General features: G+C 34.3%; 1 protein-coding gene across 8 annotated transcripts in view; it reads left to right on the top strand.

Moving 5' to 3' along the window:
• The window catches only part of VPS13A (vacuolar protein sorting 13 homolog A), a 101,083-nt gene that overhangs the window by 50,275 nt on the left and 28,084 nt on the right, over positions 1-22,724 (top strand). For 6 of the 8 annotated variants that reach the window (XR_003574118.1, XM_027909886.1, XM_027909901.1 and 3 more), the window contains exons 36-54: positions 174-298; positions 1,129-1,298; positions 1,771-1,991; positions 3,154-3,386; positions 5,942-6,034; positions 6,515-6,871; positions 7,600-7,701; positions 9,009-9,167; positions 9,284-9,545; positions 10,413-10,573; positions 11,523-11,626; positions 12,910-13,207; positions 14,347-14,742; positions 15,524-15,628; positions 15,726-15,872; positions 19,070-19,108; positions 20,133-20,261; positions 20,946-21,079; positions 22,561-22,690. Coding sequence is in view for 7 of the 8 variants with exons in the window: in XM_027909886.1 (XP_027765687.1) it covers positions 174-298; positions 1,129-1,298; positions 1,771-1,991; positions 3,154-3,386; positions 5,942-6,034; positions 6,515-6,871; positions 7,600-7,701; positions 9,009-9,167; positions 9,284-9,545; positions 10,413-10,573; positions 11,523-11,626; positions 12,910-13,207; positions 14,347-14,742; positions 15,524-15,628; positions 15,726-15,872; positions 19,070-19,108; positions 20,133-20,261; positions 20,946-21,079; positions 22,561-22,690 (3,365 nt within the window). In the remaining variant the exon portion in view is untranslated. The remainder of the gene's footprint in view (positions 1-173; positions 299-1,128; positions 1,299-1,770; positions 1,992-3,153; positions 3,387-5,941; positions 6,035-6,514; positions 6,872-7,599; positions 7,702-9,008; positions 9,168-9,283; positions 9,546-10,412; positions 10,574-11,522; positions 11,627-12,909; positions 13,208-14,346; positions 14,743-15,523; positions 15,629-15,725; positions 15,873-19,069; positions 19,109-20,132; positions 20,262-20,945; positions 21,080-22,560; positions 22,691-22,724) is intronic. The other 2 variants (XM_027909894.1, XM_027909916.1) reach the window with 1 other exon arrangement.

The following is a 22,724-nucleotide window of genomic DNA, read 5'->3' as shown; positions in this document are numbered from 1 at the left end:
TTACAGAAAGCATGATAAACACATTCTAAGTGAGGATGGATTTACACGTGGAAGATAAGGGAAATTGTTATCTTTATAGTCATTAGTGGGGATGTTTTGTTTTGGTTTGACTTTTCCTTATTTGCAGTCAGGTAATTTTCTTTAGTATTAACTGTTTTTCTGATTTTTGAAAGGTGTAACTGTTGTGACATCAGCTGTTGTGGAATTGCATTCACCTGTGCAAATAAAGACAACACTAAAACTGGACTTCAAATTTGACTCTCTGACTTTAGTGTTGTATAGTCCAAATTCAAAACAGGTAAATATAATTTTGATTACTAAGAGAAAGCAACAGCTTTAAGTTTGCCTGGAGTCCTGGAAATTCTGAACAAGAATAGTTTAATTTATGAGCAGAGAAAGTGTTTTGTAGCAATACTAACAAATGTGATGAAATGATAAACAAGTATTTTAGCTAAATCACTTGGCAGATACTACAGGAAAGAGAAGATACTACAGGCATCTTCTGTGATCTGACTAAAAATTTGAGGGAAATTTATCTTAGTTTAAAATACAGTTTGGTAGGAAAAAAATGAAGAGGAACACAGCCTATTTGTTAGTTACACATACACGTGAACACAGACACACAAACAAATAAAATCGTAGACACAGATTTTCAGTTTGTATTTACAGTGGAAATGCATTTATATTCATCTTGATTTAAATTTACAAAAGTTGTCAGCAGATTTTTGACAAAAAAATAATATTTTATTGTAGACTTACTGGATGTTATTTTAGATTACAAACAATTTTCCAGTGTCTGGTTAAACACTGCATAGTCATAAGAGACAAAATTTAATTTCTTATTTGGCATCTTTGCATATACACATACAAAGAATCCCAAATTGCATTACTTTCTTGTAAACATTTTCTCTCTCTCACTAATATAAGCTTGCTTTAGAAAGATGATGGAAGGATAAAGCTTTCTTTAAGTTTTCTCTGTATGTTATTCATTGTGGTTGTCTTTTGAATTAGTAGTGGATTTATTTAATATATAATTTTTGGACATTTTATTAGAATAAAACTGAATATCACGCCTCTACATTATTTTCACTACCTGTAACCAAATTTATAAACATTTGATTTAAACAGGTTACCACTGTGGATCAGAGAGATGACAGTTTGAAACTTGCAGAGTTTAAATTAGTTTTGATGTCAGCTGCTCTGAAAATGTTATCAGACGGCTCAATGAATGCTTCAGTCAAACTGACAAACTGTACATTAGATGATAAAAGACAGTCAATCCAGAAGGCTACACCAAGGTCTGTAATTTGACATAAATTACTGTTTACTGAAGTTTGACAAATAGTTCAAAATGTTCCATTTTATTAGTATTCTGTTAAAACTGCTATTGTTTTAGTGTAGGGAGCTCTTAAAGTACATTACTGTAGACTTACATGTCTTACTTGCTTTTTGTTCCACATATCTTTGTGAGAGACCAATATAAATGCTAATAAATTAATAAATGAAATAAACTGAACTATAAATATGAAATGAATAAATATACATAGAAAAAAATTTGCTTTCTACTTTAATGAACCGTTAATGTTAAGTAAGACTAGGATTATTTTTCATGAGCATTAACAAATGTCAGTGTAGTAGTTTTGATTTGTAAATGAGGAATTATGATGGTTTGGCTTATTAAAGATAGCAGCACCTTTAGTTTTCAGTGCATGGGAGTCCAGTTTTAAAGTTATATAAAAGTTTTGTTAATGCCACTTAATTGTCTTTCAGAATGGTGGAAATGAAACATGGATTTGAAAAGAAAGTTATGGTGGATATAAGCTACAAACAGGGGAGAGATGGCACTGTTCTTGATGTGATTGTTCAAGAGATATACCTTTGCGCAAGCATGGAGTTTCTACTTACTGTAGCAGATATATTTCTAAGCGCTAATGCAGAAAGTGCTGCTGCACAGAGAAATCTCAAACAGTCGTTACCTTTAAAGGACCAAGGTATATACTGGGAATAGTTTAAAATCTGAATTTAAATATCCATTTAATTTCAGCCTTGTCATACTATTTAAAAAAATACAATACCCCTTTTATGCTATTTCCCATGTTTATGTATATGGAACAGCTTCTTGTAACCATGTTGCTTTCTTTGCATCATGGAAATAGGTTCATGAGCTTTAGTCTTTATTTCCAAATGAGGCCTTGTCTTACCAGACAAGGGAAATACTTAAAGATGTATGTTTAAAAAGAAATAAAATAAAATGTGAAAGGACAGTTACAGCTGGCATTCTCTAGGCTTGTTTTGTTTATAAGGATGATTATCGCTGTCATCCTTTTCATCTTTCTGAAGAGTGATGGAGCATATTATATTATGCTTACACATGAAATTAGCCTGCCTGATATCGCTGCCTAGAGAGGTCATTTCACTTGTCCACTCCAATGTGCATTTCTCCCTACATCAGAAAAGAGGCTTTTAGGTTGAGTACCTGACATCAGAAATTGGTTCATTAGAGCATCAGAGGAGTAAGTAGGCTTTTTATGCTTCCAGGCCTCAGTAGTTTGCATCAGGTGGGCCAAGCAAGTCCCTGGGGTTTTTTTTGTTTTCTTTTACTGTGCCCTAAATATCTTAGTTCTGTCCAACTCAACCAGGCCTGTTGTGATTATTTGATGATGATGAAAATCTAAACAGGTAAAGAAGTTTAATATGAAAGTATATTGTTATTGCAAATGGCTACAGCAAGCATCAGTAAATGCTGCATTATTGTCCCCTGGAAAATGTGGTTTTTCTGCTCCAGAGAGTAAAATAATGTGCCCAGCACTTTCATAACCTGTCATAGTTGGTTGATGTAGGCATTGAGTAAAGCTGACAACATTTGCTAATGTCAGAGAGACTGCTGATACTGTTAGTCCTTTTGATTTTGACAAAGGAGTTTTGTGAAATCTTTTTCTGTATCCAAAAGTAACAAGGTCTTGAATGGTTTTGTGCCTCCAGCAGGGAGCTTAGAAATCCCAGTGAGTTGCAGGGATCTATAGATTTGCTGACACTGGATATGCTAAATCTTATCACTAAATCTTTAAAACTTCTATGTAAGTTAAAAAGATATACAAATAATTAAATTTTAATCTTTGAACAATTACACTAATGTAATTTATGTTTTTGAAGCATCTGTGCAGCCTGTATCTACAACGGAAATGAACATTGTTGTTAAAAATCCAGAGATTGTGTTTGTGGCTGATTTAACAAGAAGTGATGCTCCTGCATTGGTAGCTACAGCACAGTGTGAGGTCTTCATTAAAAATAGCCCTGAAAGGTACAACATGACAGCTGCTGTTAAAGACATACAAATGAAAGCATGCCCATTTCTTCCAGAAAAAAGGAATGGGAACATTACTACGGTGAGTTTACAAACATACAGTGTGTATCTAAAAGGTGCTGTGTAACTTATACAAGCTAAAATACAAGTTATTTCTGAAACTTTCATTGTTAAAATGTATATCACAGATAGGTGACTAAAATTTTGTGGCTGATGTTTTGTTGATTTTATTCTGGTTTTTTCTGATATGCCTAAAACATCATCTTCATCTTGTGGTATTGGTGTTTGCTTTGTATGACAAGTTAAAATGAAGAACCTCAAGAATTAAAATGTTAATTATATCTCATATCCTGTGTAAGCCAAATAAATAGGATTTTATAAGTTTGCACTATTTCAAGTGCAGTATAGTAAATCTGGAATACTTTCAGTCTTTCAGTCTGGAAGTTTGCATCAAGTAGTTATGAAAGAGAATGACAGGGTCACAGACAGAATGGGAAGTACATATTATGAAATAGTTTAATGACGATATGCTGTTCATAAATTCCTTTTATTAAGATCTGTTATATTGATATACATGTTTACATTTTGGCAACAGAATCAGACTTGTTAGTTACTGACCAGGTGAAATTGCATTGACTCCTCGAGCTTCTTACAGCTTTTCTGCCTGTACAGCTGAATGTACCTCAGTTAACTCTGTAATGATATTGTTGCAACAGAGAAAAAATTAAAATTGACAGTATATCCAACTGTTACCCATGAATCAGACCGCTGATGAATTTGTAAGTCTTTTGAGCTCTCTGTTAACGCTTTCTTACTTATGGAGTTAACATCAGAAAGACTAAAGCTCTAAGTACAGAGGACTGAGACACATTTTCAGGTAGAATCATAGCAGCTCAGTTAACTACCTAGGTAAGAAATCTTTAATTACACTGATATATTAATCTAATCATTGAGAAAGATGCACTTCCATTGATAGCAACAACACAACACCAAGTCATTTGACTTCCATTTCCATAGCTGGCAAATGTGGCATAAATGTGGCTTTCTTTGTAGAAAGCAATTGGAAGGCTTCACACCAAGCTTTCCCTCTTAGAGAATATCTTCTGTCAGAATCTCTTATCTCAGATCGTAGAAACAAAGACCTGTATCTGACAGGATACTTTTGGTATAGATAGGGAAAAAACTTCAGAGAACACTAGTTTAAATACATAAACAGTACCTTCCTTCAAAGATTCAAAACGTTCTTGAGCGGAGTAGTAAAAAAAAAAAAAACCCACAAAACTTTCGGTGTGGGTAACCACATAACCACCCTTTTGAAAACATGCATGTAAGCAAACCTCTGAGCTCAGGTTTTCTGTAAACAATCCAGTTTCAGTTTGGGAAAGTAATCAGAGTATTAGAGAGTCCATGGCTGCCTTTGGTCAAGAAAGGAAAACAACAAAGTGATATTAAGTTATGCAAAGATTACGAGATTGCTGAAGGGTGGTGTTAGTAAGTGATAGTGGTAGTGATAGATTTTATATTGCCTATACTTAGTGAAAACATCAGGTTGGATGAATTCATCCTTCTGATAACGGAATCATCAAGGTTGGAAGAGACCTTCAAGATCATCTAGTCCAAACATCAACCCAACACTACCATAGTCACCCTTAAACCATATCCCCTAGTGCCACATCCAGATGCCAAATTGGTTTCCCCAGATAGATGGGAAACTAGCCTTTGGATATAGAATAGCACAAGTGATGAGACTGTTTCTATACATTTCTTACACGTGCGTTGCTCTAAAGAGATGTGTTATTTTTCATTCCTGTCTGTAACACAGATTAAGAAAAAATGTAATTAAAAAATGTCATTTGAGCAAGGGAGTATAAAATAATATTATGAACAACAAATTCTGTTAGATCAAAATCACTTGGGAAAATTGTGGAAAAACTGATTCAGGGAGTTTCTATGCCACCAGTACCTGATTCAGATACAGATTGACATGTCAAGAAAGACTGCAAAAATCAGTATGGTTTGAAATCACAGATTTTGAAAGACTTACCTTCTCAGGTAGGGATTGGAGAGTGAACTTTCATGTCAAAACAGTGTCAGTAGAGTCTAACTGTATCTGAGTGCCCTGTTAATCACATAGCACTGTGATTTTGTTTATAGAGTTGCCTTAGATTTGGCAAACTTTGGCAAGTGAAAGCATGAAGGGACTGATTGCAAAATAAAGCTGGAATTGAATGATTGGGATTCAAACAGTTATACTGTTATTCAGGAATACTGTATCTGTGTTGTTGATGTGTTGCCCTTAACTGAAAATCTGGTTCTCCTCAAAAATCAGAGGCATGATGGTGCAGTGTATTTGAAGACATCTGCAGACAGTACCTAAAGAGTGGAATTACTGAAGTATAATGCATTTTCCTGTAGCTGACATTTGAACCTTTAATGATTGAGAATGGCTGAGGTGATGCTTCTGGATAATTCCTTTTTTTTTTTTTTTTTCGTGTTGTTAATGTTTGGATTGCTTTTAATTTTGAAGAACCTAATAATGGTAACTTTTCCTTTTGATACTTATGTGTATTATTTTAAAGTATATGTTTTTTCAAATTTTTTTCTCTATTTAACACGTGTTTTTACTCTTTTGTGTAGGTACTACAGCCTTGTGACTTCTTCTTTGAAATGAAACAGTCAGGTACTAATCCACAGACAGCTGATCTAATGATTAAATCTCTAACATTAAAAGTAGGTAGACCTTTATTGTGATTTTAGTTTTCTGCTATTTCCTGCTCAGCAGTCTGTAAAGTTGCTTTTGGCATATGTTTCTTAAAAAAAATAAAATCAGCAATGACTGACGTGGGAAATTTTTGTTCTCCATCAGGTCACCTACCTGTTTGGCATGCCAAAACAAGCAAAATTGAGATTGAATAATTGTGTCACTGTGCTTTGCAGTTGGAATCTGTGTTTTATAAGATGGTCTGGTGTGGAGATGCACATTTTGAAGGATTATGTAGTTTAGAAAGCTTCCATCTTGAAATAAGGCAGGGGTTGACAATTTGAACAGACTGAACTATAGCTTGTGGAATGGAATGCATTTTCAAACAAAAGATTCATGTAGAAAATGGAAGCATTTTATTAGTGTAACATATTCATTATACTTTTGTGTCTAGAAGTAGCTGTTTCTTTACTAGCTTCTCATTTCCAATTACTTCAATTTTTTTGTAGGTTTCACCAATAATCATAAACACAGTAATTACTATTACATCAGCCCTTTCTCAAACTGCAGAAACAACAGAAGAAGAGATTAGTCAAATTCCTCCAGACTTGTGGAATAAGAAAGATATAAAAAATCTAAACATGTGGTTTCTTGAAGAGACAAATGAAAGTGAAGATAAAAATCCAACCACTGAGCTGGTTCCCACAGGAGAGTCGTTGAAAATTAATATAGAATCTGTTTTTCTAACACTTGAAGCTGGAGTTGGGCATAGAACTGTACCAATGCTTCTAGCCAAGTCCTCATTTGTTGGAGAAGTCAAGAACTGGAGTACTCTAATCAACCTACGTTCTCGTCTTGAGCTAGAGGTGAGGAATCATAAAAAAAAGTTTCCCTAAAATGCTAAATCCTATTATCTAAATGTTATATACATGTTATTTAGACAAGAAAAGAAAAATAACCCATATACTGGATGACTAAATGCCTGCAGATAAGTGTTGTGGGAGCATGATGGGAATGAGGTGTTAAAGTAGTTAAATTAAAACGAAAATCTAATGCATTATCTGTAATGCATTAATGGCACAGTAAGTGGTGTTATACCATCTCACATTTACAGTATTTACAAGTTCTCAAAGATCTGTTGCATCACTACTACATGTTGACGTAACAGCTGGCTAAAATTCCCTGATAATAATTGATTAAAATTACAGTAGAATATATTTTTGTGTAATTTCTATAGTCGTACCAGTATTCTTCATAAAACATCCAAACTGTCTCATATTTGGAAATTAGTGACGTAAAGTTCAGTGATTGTTGTATGTAGGTTCTTTGTTATTTACAGTGCTTTTGACTTACAGTGCCTGCAGTTATTATACTCAAAGTGACACAGCTTTTATTTGGAACTGGGTTTTTGCAGTGGAGACTTAGCTGCCTCATTTATTTCTCTAATGCATTTGTTTCAGATTATGGTGAGAGCTGAAAGTGCACTCTGATTATGAATCTTGTATGTTACCAAATTAATTAGTATACTTGTAAATGAGAATTTTTGATAAAACAGTTGTATGTAAATTCCTAATTGACTTCTGCATTTTGATAGGTACACTATTTTAACGAGATGTTTGGGGTGTGGGAACCTTTGCTTGAACCGTTAGAAGTTGAGAAGACTGATTTATTCAAGCCATGGATTCTTGAAATCAAGGTATAGTTTCCAAAGCTGAATTCAAATCTTCCATTTCAGTACCTTAGAAAAAACAAATGCTCTGTGCCTTTCATTGCTGAGACTAATCTAACAATTTTGTTCCTTCTTGTTGGTTACTTGGACTTTTTTTCCTGATTAGCGAATGAAACCAACAAAGGAAGATCCAGACTCACAGATCTGTTAAATACTGTCTTTCAGATGGTGAGATTTGATTCCAGTTGCACTAGATAATCATAATGGCTGGCTTGTCTGTTAGGCCATATGCAAATGATGCATTCAGGGACCTTGGGAAGACAAACCATTCCTCTTGTTCCACAGTAGTATGTGTAGCAGAAATGTATTTGAAGAACTGATGCCTGTTGACTAGTATAAAGTGTATTACGGGAGTAGTGCACTTACCACTTCATTTTCGTCTCTCATGAAAATAGTTTCTGGATTCAAAATAGATAGGCCTTTATCTAAGCACAGAAGGTACTCTTGTTTTTCTTTCTTCTGTCTTAACTGTTTTATTTCATTGTTTTCTGATTTTTTCAAAACCTTTCAAGTATTTTTAACCTCTGAGATTGCTTAGAATGGGAAGTCCACCCTTTTCCTAGGACTGTCGTCGTCAAACAAATTTCTACAGTAATGACATCAGAAGGATAAAGGTTATGGAATGAGATGTTGCATTTAAGAAATTGCTATTAAAAATATTTCCAAGAATTTTCCAGGAAGACATGAGACCTAGTGCAGGAGAAAGGTAGAAGATAGCGACTCAAACCTCATGTCTTCTTGCCCAGATACGAAATATAACATTTGGAAACACATAATTTCCAGAAACGTTGAAGGCTAGAAAAATTAGATTTTTATTTTTTCCTTCAACTAAATGAAAACATACAAAAGGTATTTGATTTAGAAACATATAAAGACTAAATTTGGGGTTATTGTTTTAAGACAAGGAAATAAATTGTGTAAGGTTTTACACTGTGTTATTCAATATGTTTAGTTGAATGTTATCACACAGTATTTACTGGATACATTAGTAGTTAGTATTTAAGTCTATTGTCTTTAATTTTTAATAATCATAAATGTAGCTACTATTAATGAAATTTCATTGACATCCAGAATGTATCTTTTTTCTCTTGTCTTATTTATTCTCCCCCTCTTTTGTTCTTATGTTAAACAAAAACATGAACAGGAAAAAAAAAAAAAAAAGAGAACCATACCAGGACATAGAATGGGAAAGGGAGAGATAGAGACACTTGAGATGCAACTTACTTCTATAGAATGAGCGGTTAAATAAGAATTCTTTAAAAATATGCTTTCAGATGAAGAAGGCAAAAAAAGTGCTACTTGAATCAGATGATGAAGATGAAGAAAACTACAAAGTTCCAGAATATAAAACAGTAATAAATGTTTCCTCAAAAGACCAGCTCAACATTACACTATCCAAGTGTGGACTACAAATGTTGAGTAACTTGGGCACGGTAAGAAAGATTTCTTAACTGTGCCACGTTGGAATTGCTAAATGAATGTTTTCAGAGATCATCTTGGTGAAGTCTTATTCAGTGTGTTTATTTTATATCTATTTTTTGCTTTCTAGGCATTTGCTGAAGCAGCTAGTCAAACTTCAGACATCTTCAAAAAAGACCGAGCACCATTTGTAATAATAAATTCTTTAGGACTTCCCATCATGGTCTTGCCTAGTGATGCCTTTAGTGTCCTAAATGTTGAATTTGGAGCAAAAATATTTCATTTAAATGATGGAGAGAACTTAAATATGGAATTTGTCAGAACTAAAAATGAGAGTGACCAGTTCACAGCGATGACAACACTGAGTAGCAAGAGATTTTACATTCAAATCTGTAAGTTCCAGTCTGTAAGTTCATACATCTTCTGTTTTGTAAACACTTCATCATACAGGTCAATAAATATTGGAGGACTCCATAATGTGAAAGGAGTGTTTCTTTGGATTCTAGATGTGTGGCAGTATTTGAAATCTTAATTTAGTCTTTGCAGCTAGAAGTTATATGTGTCATGCTTGTTAATTTTTGCAGTGTAAGTTTTCTACCGTGATAAATAATTTAGGTAACTAACCTTTATTGCTGTCAAATGTTTTTGTTTGCATTTATTTATTATTGCAGAATTAAGCTGCTCAACATAATTTTTTTTTTTTTAGAATTATGAGCCCAGTATATTTACATGCTTGTTGAAGTTACTCTTAAGGGGGATGTTCTTAAGATTGTTTTACATAGTTTTAAGCAAACCAGAGTTATAGCTAAAATTAAAATTTAACTATTTTAATGGTGTATGTGTTAACAATTTAAATTGATATAATGTAACAACTAACAGTTTTTCAAACTTGATCATACGATGTGTTAGGTGAATTGTTTTTGCAGTGTAAGAGGTGTACCTTGTCAATAAACCACTACATCTTGCAATCATTTCCTGTGAAGCACTAGCTCTGTTTGCAGTAGCAAAACCCACTTAAATATTTGAGTGATGGACTCATTTACTCTTTTTTTTTACTGTGGTAAAAGAAAGAATCTTTGCTGCTTCCTTAGTAACACTGCAAGATCAGCATATTAAGAGTGGTGATTGTATTTTTCATCTATTTTTTCTTCTTGTTAGATCAAGTGACATAGAGAATTCTGATGAATGCACATTTTTGTCCTTCAAGTGTATTCTTATGCTCCTTTTGAGTGCTTCACATCTCATTTTGTAAATTCTAGGTCCACGTAATCATTCTACTGTGGAAAAGATTCCACTGACAAAAGTGGGTCGATGTATTTACAGAGTGAGACATGAGGAATCTGGTGTTGAAAGGTCCATTGTCTGCCAGATTGACACTGTTGAAGGAAGCAAGATGATAACTATACGTTCTCCTATTCAGGTTATTATATGTCCATACATTTTAAATTCACTATTACTTTGATGTTTTAATGAATGAAAATGATCCTGTAGTCTTTAAATGAAAATTAACAGATTTTAAAATTATTTTAAAAAATGTACCTGGATGGTCCATTTAACTCCGGTTTGTGTATTATAAGGTAGTTTAGAAGAGATTTTCAAGAAAAAAAGCTTTGTCAAAGTGACAGGGGAGGGAAATCAAGCAGATTTTGAATCAGGGTAGTTCATCAGTAATGTTTTCTAATACTGGCTCTAATTTCAGTCTTATATGAAATGATCAACTTCTTTTAACCTTATCGTGGTTCCACAAGGTTATCCTTCAATCAGGCTTACAGGTGCAGGGATGATTCAGATGTAAGTGTTCTCTAGGGAAGGTGTTCCTGTTACATTTCAGTTGCGTTTTTTACTTGAAGTGGTTTATAACTTAATTCGTGACCGGATTTACTGTTGGATTCTTCCCTAATTTTTTTTCTAGAGCTAAAAATGCAATTAAATTAACCCTGGAATGAAAAAATAATAGTGTATGCAAAGAAGAGAATTACATGCCCCCAAATGATAATTGACATTGATGTGGTTTCTGCCATATGGATTTTTTTAGCCCACATGCCTTTGTATCTATTACATTTTTAGGACACTGTTCTTTGGAAAGGTATCACATAGTTTAGATTTACTTGTCTTTCAGGTTCTTATGTTTCTCCTTGAAAAGCATTTTAAAGTTAATATATTTATTTAATAAATGAAATATAGCATTAAAATGCACAACCAGATAATTTAAAAAGATTTGCTGTTTTCAGAGAGTTCTCCTGAAATATGTGATCTTGAATGCTAAATGGGTGAGAAGGAGAAATTAGAGAGCTCTCATTCTATGCTTTTTTAAGCTCGACATACTTTATCTTTCCTAATATGTGTTGCTGGATTTCTATTTCACACAGATAAGGAATCATTTTTCAATCCCCTTAAATGTTTTTGAGGAAGGAAGATGCTTAGGGACTGCTTTACCAGGAAACGAATTCAACATACCTTTTTCCTCTTACAGGTACTTTATTTCATTGTTCCTTTATCAGCGAATATGTTTATACATTGTTGATTGAGTCCATAGAATTACACTTAAAAAATTGTTTCCATTTGCTACCTAATATTGGAATAAAACTGTTCTATCATTATTGGGTAGGATCTTCTCAGGACATCTCATCTGAGTTAAGAAGAATATTATTTCATTGTTGAATTGGAAGTATTTGAAATCCATTTCTCTGAACAAGTTAAATTAGCTAAGTTACTTTAAGAATCTGAGCTCAGGTACTTCTGGATTGAATCACTTTATGACTGTTATCTACACAGTGCAAATTTTCTTCTTATTCAGGTTATGTCTAGTGAAGTAGTACAGCTTTTTTTTTTTTCTGAAAAATCTTCTTTTGATTTTGTGATTCTGAAGAAAAATATTGAAACTAATACACTGAAACTCTATCAAAGATGTAGAAAAATATTTGTCAACCTTAGAAAAATTAGGTTACAGCATAGCTGTGCTATTAGCACATCCATTAATAACTTAAAACAGCAGTGAGTTTTCATTACATTTTAATGGAATTGTCACCAAGTTTTAGGTAGGTAGGTTTACTTTGATGTAGATTTTTTTTTATGATCACAGAGACTTTACCCTTCTGTTTTCTTGCAAATGCCCTCCTTTTTTTTTTTTTTTTCACAGCAAAAACCAGGTATCTTTTACAGTACTTAAGTTACACTTTACAAATTCATTATTTGTTAATATTTCTAACTATCTGTATTTTATTTGATAAGATTTAGTGACATTCTGATTCATTGCACGGATGAGTTCCACTAGGCAATCAGGAAGTGTGTCCTAACAAAAAATCTTCAGTCAAGGAGCAGCTGTATTAGGTTAAAGCTCTTGCCTTAAAAAAGCCATATGTGTAAATAATCCATAAACTTGATGCTTTATGTGACTGCACTTTCTGCACATCTGTTATAAGAGTAAGTTGTTTATCCAGACCTTTTGCTTGGAAGAGGAATAGAGAAGCATTTGTAAGGATATTTAGTAGCTTCTTCATAAGAATCTCCAACATGCTTTTCTTTGTAAAGGAAGCATTTGGTTGTATGGAACAAAAAACCCTAAGTGTTACAATAACATGAACTTCTGCGATCCAGCCCACCTTTTGATTCCTCCTTTAATCAAGATAAAGACAGGGAATGAATTACTGCTAGAAATCTTCCAAATAATACTAAAATGTTCCTGTTTCATAGTACTTTTTTATAATTGAAAAATTCAATCTCATATTGAGTGTCTAAAAATGTTTTCATTTACAGATCCATACTGAGTTTGCAACCACTAGCCAATGAAAATGAAGTGGATGGAGAATATCATATGTGTGAAGGAATTACATTTGATGACATTATAAAAAACGTTGACAGTTTGTTACAGAGGAAGTGCCAGTCTGTGGGGTCAACTAACCACTCTCTTATCATCAATATTGTTCCTGTAAAAGATTCACTGACATCTTCATTATGTGCAGAAGATGAGTGGGATTTTCCATACGTTGTTCATTTATGGCCTTCTGTTCTTCTCCACAATCTGCTTCCTTATGTAATAACTTTTTCTGTAGAGGTAATTACTTAATGCTTAAATTTTTATGATGTTTCCCACCTATGGGATGAAAGCTGACCAGCTGGGTGAAATGGAGATTAAAAGAAAGGGCTTCTTTTAGAGTATTTGTGAAGCAAGTTCAGAAATCTTATAAAGGGAAGTCTTTCTGCAGAAAGGAAATATTACAAGAGTGTGAAATATGGTGGTATTAACTCATGCTTTAGTTATATATGCAAAGTAAAACTTCACATTGTATAGATTTGGGTCTGCGAGAGAGTCACAATGTTGTGCAAGTGGAACTTGAGCCTAATTAAACAGTGTAGTTTTTCCTGTGAATTATGACTGCCTCAAGTAACATAAATGGAACAGCCTATTGGTAGCATTTTATGTGCTGTCACTGACTTTCAGCAGTAGCATGCTTTTAACAAATTCTCACAAGCCTGCCTTTTTGCCAGGCTTTGGCTAATGCCATACCTTAAATTCTTTCCAGATGAAATTAAACAATTAGATGCACTCTGACTCTTAGTAGGCATTCATTCCAGTGCCAAATGAGAGCCAGTCTTGAGTAAAATGCTTAAAACATGCAGCGTAGACATTGATTCCTCAGCACTAAACATTTCATTCTGTGGAACTGCGCTGCCCGTGTCCCACTCCTTACTGATGCAGACTCAGGGTAATAGAAGTATTGTTGGGAGACACAGATGTTTTTCAGATGTTATTATTAACATTTAGGTTTTGGACTCAAATAGTAGAAACTAATAATAAAACTTTGTCACAAATACACAGTTACTAGAACTAGAGACTTTACCTTATTCCAGATGTATGGAAGTAACAGGTTCTTATCTGTATGTCTCTTAAAACTTTAAATTTAGCAAAGGATGTGTTGAGGAAACTGTCATTTAGGCGTATTTGTGTATTTGGATTTGGTGACAGATGGTGTTAAATGTGATGACCATGATGTACTGGAGTTCCCTTAGCAAAATGTTGTATTAAGGTAGTTGTTTAAGAAAGGAACATAGTTAATTAGCATAAAAAGTATTTTAAAATTGTGCCTAGATAACTTGTATCTGAAATTTTAAAGTTAGCTAGAAAATAGAAGTTGATATGAATTTTGCATGACTCCTTTAAGTGTATGTTGCTTAATTTCTTTATTTTTAAAGGGTAATTTGAACAAATATGACACTCTACAAGAAGGAGGTTCAGCACAGATTCATAATGCAGTCTTGGATGAAACAAAACTAGATTTGCAGTTGCTTAACTATCTTGATCAAAATTGGAAAAGTGAGTACCATATAAAGAGCGATCTACCTGATATCAGCTTCACAACATTTTATTGCATCACGGAGCTGGATAAGACTGAACTGGATATTGCTGTTCATGTGACCTACACAACTGGGCAGATGGTTATAGCCATTCACAGTCCGTACTGGATGGTTAATAAAACTGGTCGAATGCTGCAATACAAAGCTGATGGTATTCACCGCAAGCATCCTCCAGATTACAAAAAGCCACTCCTTTTTTCTTTCCAGCCTAAGAACTTCCTACAAAATAACAAGGTATTGATTTTGCAAAACCTGACAGTTCTGTATTCCTTCATGTTGTTGTATGAAAGTATTTTTATACATTGAAATTTGTCTACACTATGCTGTGCTCTGTAGAGGGCATGAAACCTACATGACACCTCTGTCTAAAGAGAGTATTTTAAATGAGTGTCTTGTCAGATATGGTCGAGATAAGAAGTTTACATCATCAAAGGTGCTGTTAAGAAAGAGATTTTCATCTTTGAGAGAAATAAAATTCACTGAGAAGTGTTTCCTGAATTCCTAAAAGAATTTCTCTCATTCCATTTAAACTGTATCATTAAAGGTCCTTATTCCAAATAAGACATAGGCCTTGCATAGGAAGTTTAAAGCTGTGGTACTTGAAAAATGAATGCTTGCAGTGGTGGTTTGTAGAATGCTGAGGTTAAGATTCATTCACTATTTGAGTTTGCTGTGAGTTTTCTAATGCTGAAGATCATGGGTGGATGAATGATATGAAAGAGATTACAAGAATGTATTGATTTGCCTTTTAAGTTTTAATTGAGATAAGTTTTGGAAAGGATCCTTATGTGGTTGGAATGCTGTACACTTATAATGCTTATTCCACGTGGCTTGTAACTAAGCATGGTTGAAAATACATTTGTGAGATGATACTGGCACTTATGTCTTGACTTTTCAATAGAAACACCAATATTTCCAGTATGCACTTATATTTATGTTTATCCATACTTTATATATAATTTTAAATATTTCAGTGACTGTAAATTGAAAATAAATTTGGGGTGCTTCTTCACAGGTGCAGCTTAGGGTAACTGACAGTGAACTGTCTGATCATTTTTCACTGGACACTGTTGGAAGTCATGGTTCTGTGAAATGCAAGAGTCATAAAAAGGAATATCAAGTACGTTAGATTTATCTTTCAAATTCATTATTTCTAGAAGATATAAATGAACTAAAAAAAGATCAGTATATTTCTAACAGCGTCTTTCTCTTCACAGGTTGGTGTCACCATAAACAACAGCAGTTTTAATATTACTAGAATTGTAACTTTCACTCCATTTTTTATGATCTCAAATAGAAGTAAATATACTTTGGAAGTAGCTGAAGAAGGCAAGGAAAAGTGGATTCCCATTGTTTTGCAACAGGTAAACTTATAATGGAAGCTATTCCAAATTGTGTCTCTAAGGAAAAAAAATTTGACTTGAACACTCACTGATGAAAAACATGAGCTACTATTTGTTCAGTGGCAATATCTGAATATATCATGCTTTTTCAATAAGTTATCCATGTTCTGTTACCGTTTCTTACTGTTGCATTAGGATGTGTTGCAAAGCTGATTTGCATTGTAATTGGAATTTTTTCTCTGTCACCTTGCATCATAAGTAGTGTGAGAAAAAGATCTGTACTGTTACTGTATTATATCTCTGCAGTGGCACTGAAATTTCTATTCAGTTTAGCAATGGTATGTGGTATTTTGTCTGATCTGGTACACATCAAGCCACTTTGATATGGGAAGAAATTCCCTCATGTGGATCAGTTCAGATAGCTCAAAATTCTTCTTCTGGAACTAGTCTCACTGATGGTTTTTAGTGCTCAGTACATAGTTCTAGAGAGGAATCCCTGGCATCTAGGCCAAGTGTCATGAAAATGAGGTATAAACTGTTGCAGACTGGGTGTGCTGCTCGATGGTTTGCACTACAGTATCACACAACTATGTTTTGTATGTGTGTTGAGTCATCATGCCTTCCTCCAGAACATGTAGGAAAGGCACCACCTGTTTGGGGTAGTGTTGGAGGTCTCTGAAAGCTGAAAGTGATCTCTACTGCTTTCTGGAAAAGAGTGACATCTCCCTTCTTCCAAGCACCACCATGTTCGCCACTAAACTATGTCCCCAAGTGCCACACCCACAACACTTCCTGTAGTGGTGATTCCACCACTTCCTGAGCAGTCTGTTCCAATGCCAGGCCACCCTTTCAGTGAAGAAATTTTTCCTGATATCCAGTGTAGACCTCCCCTGGTGCAATTTTGAGGCTCTTTCCTCTGGTGTTGTTGCTTGGAGACCAAACCGCATCTGGCTACACCCTCCTTTCAGGTAGTTGAAGAGAGTGGCAAGGTCCCCTCTGAGCCTCCTTTTCTCCAAACTAAACAATCCCAGCTCCCTCAGCTGTTTCTCACAGGGCTGGTGTTCCAGACCCTTCACCAGATCCATTGCCATTCTTTGAACATGCTCAAGCACCTCAGTGTCACCATTGCAGATATTCCAGGTGGTTACCAAAAATGCTTGCAAACCAAAATGCAAAAGTTAAAAGAGCATTTTCAGTCAAAATCTTAAGCAGGTATTTTTGTTACATTTTTGGTACCTTCAACACATGCTCCTTAAGTATGCCTCTTATCTTTAATGACATAGTCCCTAGAGGTGTACCATTTAAATATCATTATTTCAGTTAATGAAATTGTTACGTTGTTCTATTGTGATTTTTGTAGAACGTACATTAAGATGTTTAGATCTTTAAAGACCATTCAGCTTCCCATAATGTTTACCATTATTTTCAAAAATAATGCTTTTACTCAAGAATAAGACTGTTTGCCATAAACCTACATATTTTCTCTATTTCCTAATATTCTTTTGTTCCTCTGAGCCTGATGTTTGTTTGACCTTACATAGTCTTTGTGTTCTTTACATTCATGATTCCTCATCATTGATAGAGCTCTGAAGTTATAATAGGTTCATATATAGTGGCATGGGCAACATTGTATCTACTTCTTACTCTTAGAAAATATGTTCAGATGGTATTGGTGCTTTGTGGTTTATAGTTGATACAGATTTGCTATTTGATTAAGCTGAATTATTTATAGGGACTTTTGGGGAACTTTTTATATTTCTGCAAAAATTATTCAAAAGTAATAGTTTTGAAAGTTGAAATACATTGCTGCTTACATAATCTGTGGGTTTCCCATGTTCACCCTTTTATTCATATGCCTACAGGATTTTCTAATTTGTCTCACAAATCTCACTGTTTGAGGTATTTCCTAGTTGTAGTAATTAATCATAATCTCCTTTCTGATATAAAGTATCAAGGGTAGACTGTCAATTTTAGGATCACTCCTAATAACTTTTAAAAGATTAGATGTGGCAGTTTACCTAATGGAGCACTAGAGGTCAGTAGAAGAATCTATATTCCTTCCTAAATTCTCTTCTCATATTGTTTCGATATTTTGCCCTTTGATAGGCAGTCTCTAAAAGTCCATGTTGTGACAAACAGGTCTGAAGGGTTTTTCATTTGTAACTTAGTTGCTCCATTCAGTGTCTCTTATGCCTTCTAAATCTAGGTAGTGTCAAGCCACTATTAGTCTATCTTTGAGCATCTAGAACAGATTTTCAGGAACAGGTTTCCATATGATCCTGACATAGGGAACTCTGCAATTTTGCTAACCTGGATTATTTTTTTAATTAATGACTGTGGTTTGTTTGAGTATTTCTCACATTACTCTTTTATGCTAGGTTGATCTTCAAAAAAACAAGCAGCTTGTTGGAATGTTAATTTATATTTTTGCTTGCTCTTGTTCTTGCTCCCCGTATTCTATTGCTGTCATTTTAAGTTAAGCAGAGTCCTTCATGCTGCTTTTCTTTTTTTGTACTCTCCTCTTTCTTAGTGACAGATTACCTGTCTTCTCAGGGGAAAAAGAAATTCTTTTGAAAAACCAATCTCCTGTGGGACATGTTCCCTGTCTGGAAAACAGTAAATCTATCTGAAACTTCAGTCATTGTTTTCTGAAAAATCCATTGTTCTTCAAAAATTGCAGTAGAATTTGTTGGACAGTGATTAGTGTGCAGTGGCTTGCCAAGGATGGTCCTTTGATTTAGGTATAGTGCAAGGCAATTGATAAGCATATATCCTAAAGACAGAATGAAGACCTTGCTGAAGACTGTCATAACAGCACTGCTAAATATAAAGATCCTATTGTAAAACTGAGATTGTTGAGTAAATATAATGTCTAGTGAAGCACTTAACAAGTGTGTGGTAAAAGGCTGAAAAACAATATCATGGTGTCATGTAGCTAATTAATTTTTCAATTCTTTGTGGTGGATTCTATAATAGCTTGTTTAGCCAATCCTTTATATGTATTTTGATTTTAATTTTAAACTTTTATTTGCCTTTGGCCAATTCTCCTTGAATTTCCTCTAGGCTCTCTTAGTTCCTTGGTGAGACTTACTGGGTTTTATGCTAGTTAACAGAACAATTGTAATTTCCTTTGTCTGTGGGATACACGTTGATGTAAATAAAACACCATCAATCTTACCGTTTAACTATATTTTTTTCCTTTGTCTTTCTGCTTCCTGTGGTGTGAGAAACAATGGGAAAGGGAACTTAGTGGCATGGTAAGTTGGTGAACTAGTCTTTCACCACTGAAGATTAAGTTCTAGGATTCACATGCTATTGAATATGAATATCTCATTTCTTAAGCTACATTGGAGAAAGATGCTTCTGAAATTTTGGATACTGCAGGTCAGCAGTTTGAAATACAGGAAAATTGGTCTATCTAAGCAGACTTTGGACCTTGCTGGTTATGGGTTACTGTTAGTCATGTCTTCTTCCTGTGGCAGGACTCTGTTAATGAGTTGGAAATTTTGCATTAGCTACAACTAAAACTTTTGTCTTCTCTGTCTTGTAGTCTTCTCCATTTAGTAAGTAAACTACTGAAGAGAGATTGTGAGATTGTTAAACCCATAATTGCAGTGGTTTCAGTTGTGAATGTGAATAGCAAAACATACTCTCTGTTTAGCTACTTAATGCTTCATATTTTATTTATACATATCTTATTCCCATGTATATATGTATGTATATGTACTTTTAGCTGTATGTGAAGCATTTTTAAAAGAACAGCTAGTAGCTGATGTCCTGTGTACTCAGGTTACTGTGGGGTGGTATTTACGCTGATACCCATTTTTGGCGTTCGTTGTCACTGGAAGATTGATTTGTAATTTGTACTTATCTGGAAGCAGGTCTGTTAATGGAAAAACAGTTTTACAAGTTTTTTGTGGGTTTTGGGGGTTTTTTTGAATGAGCTTGGCATTTTCACTGTTGTAACTATTTTATACTCTGGATTTTATATACATACTCTGTCCATTTTAAATGTACTTCGTATGGTTATGAAGACTTACTGTTTCCACTTTTAGCTCCTTAACACCTCACTTTCTTCACTGTAGTTTGAATTATTTCTTGACTTCCTTTTAATTTATTGTGTTCAGATAAGTAATTACTTTTAGGGGTTTTAGTGTAGTTTCTGATCCAAATCAATACACTTTTGGGTAGAATTTTAGTAGATGAACTTTGGGCTAAAGTGAATGCCATTTAACATGTAGTTTGTTTTCCCACTTTAAAATTTCTGGATTTTTTTTCTAGTGCATTCCTTTCTGGCCTGAAAATGATGCCAACAAACTACTTGTTCGAGTGGAAAATTCTGATCTCCCACCAAAGAAGATAAATTTTGATCAGCAAGAAAACTGTCTCCTACTGCATTTAGACAACAAGGTAAAAATAGTTGCCTTTGCGACTTAGGTAAAACAGTATAAATCACGGTTTCATTTCCATTCTCTAAACTTTTTCTTATACAATCAAGTATTGCAAAACCTTATCTGAGAAAAGGATTATGTTTATGTAAATGTGTTCTCATGCTCTCTTTCCTGTGTGTGTACACACAGATATATAAATACGTATTCTGTCTAAGTGCTTCTCTGGGAAGCAGTTCTACAGAAGCTGAAACAAAGATTGTTCTGCAAGTATTGCCTGTCTAGAAATATTGTATTAGTTCTAAAGTAATACTAAGTTACTTTGAAAAGTAACTTTGACTCCACTAAATTTACTTTTATGTTGCAGGTAGTCTCATTTAGCAGTAGCTTTTAAATATGTGAATGATTTTAGTAACAATGTTTTTGAGGGCATTAATGCATATGATTCTATAAAGAAGTTTTCTCCACTGCTAACCTAAATTTTTACAGTACAGAACTTGTGCCATTTTGATTACTAAGTGTTAACTTGTTAACTAGTAATTAGATCGGGGGAATATTTTGAAGATAAGGTAAAATGGCTTGTTTGTTTTACTATTTGATGGTTTTATCTCATGAGAGTAAAAGTTTTTCAAAACATTTAAATTACATTTGCTTTGCTATAAATCCATTCCACTGTTACTTACCTAGTAATTTTTACAACTGATAGCTTGGAGGAATTACAGTGGATGTTAACCTGACGGAACACTCTACAGTGATTACCTTTTCTGATTACCATGATGGTGCAGCTCCGTTTCTGTTGATAAACCATACTAACGAGGAAATTATTGAGTATGGACAAAGGTATGTATGTATGAAGAGTTTTAGTGTGGATATCTGCATGGAGACATGTGAATTGTAATTTCATGTACTGTAAGCATACCCATCTCTTAAGAAACCTATTTTAAAAAAAATGGCTGTCTAATTTTGTCAGAGCACTCAAAAATCTCTTTCTTGATAACTTGAAGATAATGTATTGTTAGCAGTGTTATGTTATGCTAGGTAGTTCTATAAGTAAATAAACTTTTGTGAGCTAAAGAAGCTCTCTGATGCCTTTTCTGAATTCTGTGGCCTTGCTTTCTACATTCCTGGTGAGAGCAAAGGATATGCTTGGCTTTACTGGACCTGTGTGGGTGCTGACTGTGCAGATTAAGTAACAAATGAGTTATGAAGGCGGTCCTGACAAGTATAAGCATACCTACAGCATTCTTGAACTGTTTCTTTTTAAAAGCCAAACAGTCCCTAGCTTTTTTCCCTTTCAGTCAGTCAGGGCAGTGTTGTTTAAAGATTTTTACTTGAAAAGTGGAAGAGCTGCTGGTCAAATCCTGTTTATTTCCTGTTTGTCTGAAAAATAGGAATGTTTACTTTGGCTTTTATCTGTAAAGACTAGTAATTTTTATCTTCTTAGCTGAATTTTGGACATCCTTATCATAAATTTCATGAGAATAGAGTAGCATATCTTAACATCATGTAGTTGGAAGGGGCCTGCCATGGTCATGGTCCAGCTGCCTGATCGTTTAAGGGCTGACCAAAAGTAAAAGCATGTTATGGGCTTGGGCCATCGACTGACTCTCAAGGAAGCCTGTTCTTGTGTGTTTGACCATTCTCACAGTAAAGAAAAGCTTCCTAATGTCCAGTCTAAACCTCATGTGGAACATATTTGAACCATTCCCACATGTCCAATCACTGGATCCCAGCAAGAAGAGATCAGCACCTTTCCACTACCTCTCCTGGGGTAGCCCCCTTTTAGAGATGAGTAGAAGACAAGTCTGCCAGTTTTTACCTGTATGTGAGGGGAAATGGAGTTTAAAATACATCTGTCTGAAAATACCCAGATACTAAACACTCCACTTCTTTCTCTTCAGTAAATCATAGGGGGAAACCTTTCCTAAACAATGAATTTTGAACCCACATTTCTTCTCTTGAAATATTAATGCTAGACAACACAAATCCTGAGTTTTCCTTTCAGCATTTAAGCTCTACTGTCTGGAATTTTTTTCTACTTTATTTTTCCCTGTTAATCACAAGTCAGAAAGAGAATTAGTATTTAAAGACTACTCTTTAAATTTTTGAAGTATACGTAGGTATTTTGAAGTATAAATACATGTTTTTATAGTTGTATCAAGCATGATTTTGTGCATGTTTTTTCAAGCATAATGCTCTTTTTTGTTTTCATTTTCATTATTTGAAAATATAAGTAAAATGTTCTTGTTGAAATGCTAGATACAAAGGTCATTAACACAAAATATACATTGACATTTGAATTTAAAATTACTTTGGTCTAGCTCCCTCAGTGAATTGGAAGACTGCCTTCAGCCAAATAAGGCAGTACTGTATACCTGGGCAGACCCAGCAGGATCTAGAAAATTGAAATGGAAATGTGGAAATAGAACTGAGGAAATTTCCCCAAAAGAGGTATGTTTGTTAACAAAATCTCCTTTTAGTGGTG

Source organism: Empidonax traillii, unplaced genomic scaffold, assembly GCF_003031625.1.
Source record: "Empidonax traillii isolate 1590-97213 ecotype Southwest subspecies unplaced genomic scaffold, ASM303162v1 scaffold28:size2823434, whole genome shotgun sequence".
NCBI lineage: Eukaryota > Metazoa > Chordata > Aves > Passeriformes > Tyrannidae > Empidonax > Empidonax traillii.
Note: the sequence above shows the minus strand (reverse complement) of the source record. Positions and strands in the feature narration are given on the sequence as shown.